This window comes from Gymnoscopelus braueri, assembly GCF_963280865.1.
Source record: "Gymnoscopelus braueri genome assembly, chromosome: 2".
NCBI classification, from domain to species: domain Eukaryota; kingdom Metazoa; phylum Chordata; class Actinopteri; order Myctophiformes; family Myctophidae; genus Gymnoscopelus; species Gymnoscopelus braueri.
This window is the reverse complement of record NC_137604.1, coordinates 39,339,760-39,348,204: the sequence shown is the minus strand read 5'-3', so window position 1 is coordinate 39,348,204 and position 8,445 is coordinate 39,339,760. Positions and strand designations below refer to the sequence as shown.

The window sequence follows — 8,445 nt, the reverse complement described above, 5'->3', positions numbered from 1 at the left end:
GGGGCAACCCGTGCCCTATATACACATAGGCTACACACATCTGACTGCATTGAAAGTTATGCAAGGACTAATGGTTTTAAACTTGTGTATTGATAATGAAATGTTCACTGATTGTTTGCTGGTTGTCTCTCCTACACTGCTGGTGGCAATCCCCTTGATTGGGAAGGTGCCAAGTGCTGTGGAGGAGGGGTGTTTCATATGCTTTAGGAGTATTGTTTATTTAAACCGTCATTGAGTTTTTACCCCAAGTTATATTTGTTTAATTGTAACGCATCATTAGGAATGTTTAGGTTACTTTTATACTGTGGCACGGGGGAAGCTCTGGGATTATTTATGGAAGTATTTGGAATTGTTGCTAATTGGTTCTGTGTCTTGTGGTAGGATCCACTCCCTATTTAAAGGAGGCTGCAAGGTCAGACAGGGAATCAGTTAGATATGGGCAGAAACACAGGTAACACCCCTGAGGGAGAGCTACAGGGCCTTGTGTGATCAATGTTAAGCCTGAAGAGCGCTTTTATCCAGTTGTGTCTTGCCTTAAGTGCTTATTTATTGTTCATTGCTCTATTTTTGACTTTTAGGCCAGTATTATTGTTGCTAAATGTATATATATTCTTGCACTGGAGTTCGATGGAGGAGTTGGGCGAAATAAAAAAAACCAAAATGCATCTCTGACTGTCTTTGGAGCCTTGGCTGTTCGAGCCTTTTCACAATATTATTATTATTGTGCCATAATCAAAAGGTTTTGAGCCAACGTGTTCATCAGCAGGTGAACCGTCAATGAACCCATGCTGTACCTGCCCCTGTAATCCACCCTGGATAAGAGTGGCAGGTACATACTTAAACTTCAAAGGGTGTTACACATCCCATGGTCTTATTGTACATTAACCATGAACCCCAGCATCCCTATTCTAATTTCTGGGGGGAACATTTGCTTAAATTAGCAGATGAGCTTGTAGATTGGCAGCAGAGATTTGGTGTATCCTATATTAAAATTCACTAATGGGAGGACCGGCCGGCCGGGTGGACCATGTCATCACACTCATGTCACTGTGACTCAGTCATAACCATGTAAGGAGTTCCCAATGCAGCTACGTGGACCTCAATGTGTCCTCATGGCATCAGGCGCTAACAAATCAGCTCCATATAAATGGCACAAAAGGGGGTATGGGCATGGGACAAGGACTGATAGATACAGAGATCTCCATACAGTATATGGGCATATCGGTCGGATCGGCAACGTAGGTGTGAGGGCCGCATAGCGGCCTGAACTCTAAATAGTGAAAAAAGAGCGTACCATGTACAGTTGCAACTCAGGTCCATTTTACTACTGTAGAAGTGGTTAACCACTTTCAACCTGTTGTCCCTATTTTGGGCATGTCATTATGTCATCAGATTTAGCTGATCTACAAGCTCACAACGTGTTGCATGCGTTGTGAACTTTAAGGTCGTCTGTCTTCGCTATTTGTCGTACAACGAAGTATATGGGACAGTGTAGGTGTTTTGCTAATACTCTGACCTCTACGCTTGTGTCTTGCTCACACAGCACCTTGACAGCACATGTGGTTATTTCTGGGATTTGAGCCTGCATCCTTCCGGTTATGAGGTGGTCATCCTAACCACTATAGGATGTCCCACCCATGTCTCATGTGCTGTGGTTCGTCAGGACCACTCCCAAGTCCTCAGCACCACAGGAATGATATTCAATCAGCATGCCTCCTGACACTCAACCATGTGTCATTAGAAGTGTTTCAGATTTTTATCTGACATACTGTAACAGTCTAATGTGCACTTTATTTCAGTTTAGGTTATTGTGTGTATGTGTAGCCTAATAGTTTCAAATGAATAAAAACAATGTTACATTTATTTTTACATTGTATTTACTTTATATTATATATAAAGATAAGAAATAGCTTTACTAATTTGTGAAGGACGTTTTTTGATTAGTTTTTTCACCATACGTTATATTGACTTCCAAATATGGAGTTATTTTCCTCTCTATTGACTTCCAGTATAAGTTTTAAGTTTTCTCTAAATGTTTTCTAAATGTTTCAAAAGGTATAAAACATATGTGACAAATGTTCCTTGGCCTACTGTCAGCATGTACAAGACATTTCGGAAGCACGCAGACAGACAAACGGACCCTCTTCTAGATGGCTCACCCCATAGGAGTTATTAGTCACGTAAAAAAGTGTTCCTGAAAACATTTGAAAACATCAAGATGACAAGTAGTGACATGCCATGGTGTCATGGCAACAGATTTGATGATGATGATGGATATGATTGAAAGACCATAACCACTCTCAGGCTCTCCTCGTAGCTCAGACCTGTGTGCTTGTAGGTACGTACATGTTTAGTCATGGATGGTCATGGGCTGAAAACTGGCCTGCTGTGTCACATATCAAACCTCTCTACACTTGTACCTGTCGTCTGTTATCTTTTTCTTCAAAATCTGAAGGTATTGTTCAGTAGATAACACATTATGTTCAGGAAGATGATCTAATGATTAATATAGTATAAACATGTATTTGTATGACATCATGACATCATACATAGTAGGTATCTCAAAAGTGCTCAACAAATTAGCACGAGGACGGAAACTTAATGTGGAGATGAAACAGCAGATGTTTTCTCTCTTTTTACAATTCCTTTAACAGACAGTAAAATACCTGATTATCCCAGCATTTGACAGTAAATCGCTGTGTGCTCAGGTGACAAAGGTGTCTAAAATAGTATCGCCCTCTAAAGCATCTACGGTTACATCAAACAAGTCCAGCACTTCCTCCCATTCCCCAGTTTAGTTGGTTGTTCATTGTCTCCGACAAAAGAGCTTGACACTTTGAATTGGAGCCTGTGATGGATAGCTTTTGAGGTCAGAAGCCTTTACCGGTATCGTGGTTTCACCCTTGCCCAGGCCAGGCTTCCAGCCTGTGAATAGATGGTTCCAGCAGCTTGTGAGTAGAAGACTAAAAGGCATTACTAGCAGGGGAGTCATAGAGACATTGTGGGAACACTGGTTTTGGTGGCTGGCTGCATGCTTCTATGTTGATAAGGGTTGCTTTTGTGCTTGATTTACATGCGTTGTGGTTTTGATCAGTGCATCATATTTTCCATCTCATGAGAAGATAGACACGCCAAGATAGACAAGCCATATCACAGATAATTTATTTTGATTTGTTGGAGGAAAAAAAAGTTACTAATGGATATTTGGGACTTATGCCAATATCCAAGTTCAACAATAAATTTATTTCAAAACTTTACACTGTCTTTTATTCTGCTTTTACTACCTGAAACGTATCAGTCAGAATTTCAAATGTAAACTTTTTGTGGACAAAAGTCTGAAGAAGATTAATTCATAATTTTTCTGTTTGTTTTTAAGTTATTTTAGGGGCCTTTTTCTGAGCCTTTATTGACAGGAAACACAGATAAAGAGCAGGGGAGTGACATGCAGCAAATGGTCTGGCCGTCCGGGAATGAACCCTTTCAGGCATGTGGGATATGCACCCTAACCAATCGGATCGCCCCTTATGCTATCAATTGTAATACGTAATGATCTTTGCTTTCATTTAATTATTTGAAAATAGAGATGCTCATCTTCTTTTTTTTCGTTTTTTTGTTTTGTTTTTTACAACGGTGCGTGGTATAAGCTGTAAAATAACCAACCTGTCATATGTCTGTTTAAAATAAGAGATGCATAAATGACAGCCATTGTTTAGGAGGATTCTAACATCATGTATGTTTGTAGTATGTCTTCACAAAATCACAGGCTGTACCTGCATATACCTGCTGTTGAAAGACATTTTATTGTGCTCATTATGCACTATCTAACCAACAAGAACATAACTTATCCTGATGCGGTGGGCTCTATGCATCAAAACACAATGCAGCCTCTATATTACTTATATCACTAACTTTATCACCATGGGCATTCCTGGTGTCATGAGGGATGTCATTCCCACAGGAAAACAATGGTTATCAGATTGTTTTCTATTTAAGTTATTCCGGAATGGCAGCTTAAATGGAGTCCAAACCTCCCTCAGTTTACACACCACCCTTATAATATAGTTAGATGGCGACAACATTTAAATGGCACTTTATCATCCAACCAATGATGCACACTATCTTGTCAGGTTGGTTTAAATGCATGTAAGATATTTTAGACTTTGCATTTTGTATTTGTTTTAGGAACGTTGATTTCCACAAATAACATAAACTAAATATTAATTTATGTGCAATTATTAGGCAATCTAAAACGTTCCTGTAGCCTACTGAGAAAATCTCTTAAAGGACAACTTCACCCATTTTAAACTCTTAATAGAATTGGTCCTCACTCATTATAAGATGGCACCTTTTCTGTGGTCTGTCTCAGAGGAGGGCTGTGTGGACAGTTCAATAACCTGCTTACTAGTGACATCATTGGTAGGCAAGACTTCAACCCTTTATTGTATTTATATTTCGCATTATTGCAAAAGCATATAAACAGAAGACATTGCTCTTGTATTAACCATTTGAACCCCAGCATCCATATTCTGGGGGGGAGGGGGGGCATTAGCCAAAGATAGCCGATCTACAAGATCACAACGTATCTCAACGCGACACATTGTGAGCTTGTAGATCGGCTATTTTTGGCAAAGACATTTTGGTGTAGTCAGAAAAAAGCGTTCCAACAAGCAGCAGAGTCAACACAGGACCAGGTCCAGTTTACTAGAGGGTTTAAGTGGTTCATAAAAATATAAATAAATTAAAAGGTTGAAATCTGGTTTGAAATGACCAAACCTGCCTACCGATGATGTCACTGGTAGGCAGGTTTCTGAACTGTCCACACTCCACAGCCCTTCTCTGAGACACAGAGTGAGTAGACACTCAGAAATTGTGCCATCTTGTAACCCACTTAAACCCCAGCATTGGTATTATGGGGAAACTTTTGCTGAGAATAGCAGATCTACAAGCTCACATCATGCTGTGAGCTTGTTGATTGGCTATTTTCAGAGAAAACTTTTCAGAAAACAGAAAAGACACTTACCAGTATTGAGCCCTGAGGGACTTCAGTTACCCATATGGGGTTTAAGTGGTTAAGCATTTGTGGGGACCATTTATATGAAGATTGAAAGGTTGAAAATGGGTGAAGTGGTCCTTTAAGAGTGCTTCTGTCCCCCATCTCATTTCCTTGCGCTCAACCTCATCATAGTAAAAAAAAAAAAAAAAAGAAAGAAAGAAAGAAAGAAAGAAAAAAGGTCAAGCGGCCAGTTAAAATACACAGTGTATAATTTTATAGTTTTTTCCCAACGGAGCTCCTGGTGCCGGTGTCGGGGCGGGGGGCTGGGAGGGGGGCTCGCCAGCAGCACTGCCGCCGCGCACAGATCGGTTTCAGTCTTTGTCAGTTGTGAATGCATGGGGGCGGAGGAAGCAAAGCCATTAGATTCCTATAAAAAGAAAGTATCCGAGATCATAAAATAGCAGGCAGCAGCACTAAGTATTCACTCACTGCCAGAGACCGATTGGAAACCTCTCGTCAAGTTTCACCCTGACCTTGTCAGCATCAGCATATTTTAACAGATTCAACTCATGCGACTCATCAATTTACCATATTGAGCTGTCTTTATTTTTTTTATTTTTTTTTATTTAAATATTTTACATCAAGTGAAATTGCGTCAATGGCAACTACCCGTATGCATAGGCCTAACTGATACAAAGAAAATAACTGCTCAACCTTTATTGATATTACCGGGCGAATGTAACTTATGGACCCAGCAAGAACGCACGCAACTGAGTGAGCATCTTCGTTTTTGCTGCGCTTAACTTTTGCGATTTTCTTTTTTTTTTGTTCATTATTTTTTTCAATTTGCGGGAAATCCATTTTTGGTCCTCTCAAGAAAATATATATTTTAAAATTTTCCCGAGGATGTTCGTGCTTACTTGGAGTAGGTGGTGTGCTCTGGCGCTTCTCGTCGCTACGTTGAGGACAGGGACATCCCAAAGATCCAAGGCCAACTCCATCAAGTCTAGTTTACTGGAGGAAGAGGCTCCCACGCCGGCCACGAACCGCTCCGCGACTCACAGTGGGATCACCAAGAAATTCAACATTCTGACGCAGGTAATTGTAATTATTTAAAGTGTAACCTTAATTAAAAAAAGTTTCCCAAACAGTGGGTTGGGACCCGTATGTGGGTCGTCGACCAATTTGTATGGGTCGCGAGTAGCCTACCTAAATACCCCTTTATTTACCTCCTAGATGTTTTTTTGTATTTATGTTTTTTTCAAAAATGTTGTTTAAATAATTTCACATTTTCACAAGTTAAAAACGAATTTCTAATTTCAATAGAATTCCATAAAAAAAGTGTTTCCCCTTTTTTATGGAATTATTTTGAAAAAAAGTTAAATCCATTAATTAGGCTAGAGGGGGGGAAATACTTTTATTAAGTAGTGAAAATAGCAGATCTACACAAGCTCACAACACATTGCATGTTGTGAGCTTGTAGATCTGCTATTTTCGCTAGTTTGGGTCCTGGGGAGACATCAAATTTCTCTTTTGGGTCTCGAGCCAAGAGAGATTCAAACCCTGCCTTAATTGGTGTATGTATCTTCATTGGACGGACGGACCAGTTGCACATTTTACGCACGGCAGTTACGCATGGTATTTGGGGGTGAATGAAACAATGGATATACTGTATATAATATAAATACCCATTGTTTCATTCATCCCAAATGCCATGCATTCAGTCTTATAAGGTCATATTAGGAGTGGACCTTATACTGATTTGACTAGATTGATTCAATTATTGTCATGACAATTGGCTATATTTCTGTGGCGCGTTACGCGTGCTGGTGTGTGAAATAGCCAGTAGACTGTGAATCTTTGGACAGCAGTAAAGGAGCCCAGAAGTGTCATTAAAAACAATCTCACGTGTGAATCGTTATTCTAAATTGCTGGTCTCGGACCCCTCGTAAACCCTAATTGCCTTTCAGACCTTGACGCCACTAAGTTTTGGTACAGCGCACACTTCCATGGTAAATCATTAATGCCGGCAGAAATGTGAGAAAAAGTTAACACTTGGGGTGATTTTCTGTCTGGTTCTTAGTGTCATTAAAGTGGTCCAGACGCTCGCAGGGATTATGAGCGTCTTACTGCGGGGCCACCGAGGGGATTCTCTTACCAACCACTTAATACCCACTCAAATACTTATCAATTCCTGCTGTTTCAACACAGTGTGGAATTAGCTTGGCAGCAAACGTTTAGTGTGAAGAAAAGAGAGTTGTCAGCTTTCGTTTGACCGAGCATTACAATTGTGAGCATTATGAGTGACATCTTTTTAAATTATTACTATAGTATGTAGTAGCCTAAATATAGGCTTCCAAATACAAGCAGTGGTCAAAAGTCATTGGGTGGCCAATTATCAACAATTAATGTGTTTTATATTTGGGAAAGATAAGGGGAGTAAGGGTTATTATGCGACCATCAACCAAACTCACAAGTAAAGAATCTCATAAGGATTATTATCAGTAGTTCTACAGCCATGGTTGTATTGTAATTGTATACTGCTTTCATGACACGTTGGCGAGTCAGACAGCGTTTAGCTTCTGTCCCGGTTGATACTGTTGGCGTCGCTGTGTGAGCAGTAGATGGCACTGCCACATCAACTCTATTCTCCACTCACTGCAACATGCAGGGTGCTTCTCACCTCAGGATATACAAACAGCTGATCTTTCTGGGCTCATTTTAACTTTGTTAACAGACCTTCGGTGTATTCTAAAATGTATACGTCAATAAAGATGGTGTGGCTTTATTTTTCATGCGTAATGGGAGCAATATGCATTAAAAGGTTTAGATGTGTGTGCTCTGACCTCAGAGCTGGGTCAGAGCTGTTGTTGTTTATAGATTTTGTTGTTGCATATAAAAAAAGGTGTTGTCCAGTGGGAGATGTCACTGTGTTGAGAATTCTAAGCTGGCTCCCTTGTTGATGGATTTCTGCGGTGTGGAGTGATGAGACCAGTGTGCTCTGAGGTCCTGGTCAGGGAGAGAGTGGGGATTAGGCAAACATGTCTTTTTTCTCCTCCATGGAGTGTTTTGGACGAGGTCCAACCCCCAAAGAGACCCGTGCCAGACCTCAGTTTAAACGAGTGCTTACAAACCTTGCCATTGCAGTAATCTGGAGTGGTTTGGGCGAGTGGACTTGAGGGGGAGACAGAAAGTGTGTGGTGTATGCCTGTGTTGTATCTGTGTGTGTGTGTGGAGAGACCACCGCAATGTTATATGAGTGAAAAATGCCATGGCACATTTAGCAGCATGTCCAAATGGGGATGGCTAATAGTGTTGGGGTGTGTGTGTGTGTGTGTGTGTGTGTGTGTGTGTGTGTGTGTGTGTGTGTGTGTGTGTGTGTGTGTGTGTGTGTAAGTGAGTGAGTGAGAATAGCTCGTATTTATACTTTGTCATATGACAGTGTCATGCAC

General features: G+C 40.6%; 1 protein-coding gene across 1 annotated transcript in view; it reads left to right on the top strand.

Annotated features, from left to right (window-relative positions):
• Window positions 1-5,483: 5,483 nt before the first annotated feature.
• The window catches only part of dkk2 (dickkopf WNT signaling pathway inhibitor 2), a 19,217-nt gene continuing 16,255 nt past the window's right edge, over window positions 5,484-8,445 (top strand). Inside the window, exon 1 of the mRNA XM_080450650.1 lies at window positions 5,484-6,091. Within this exon, the coding sequence (XP_080306776.1) occupies window positions 5,900-6,091 (192 nt within the window). The 5' untranslated portion in view covers window positions 5,484-5,899. The remainder of the gene's footprint in view (window positions 6,092-8,445) is intronic.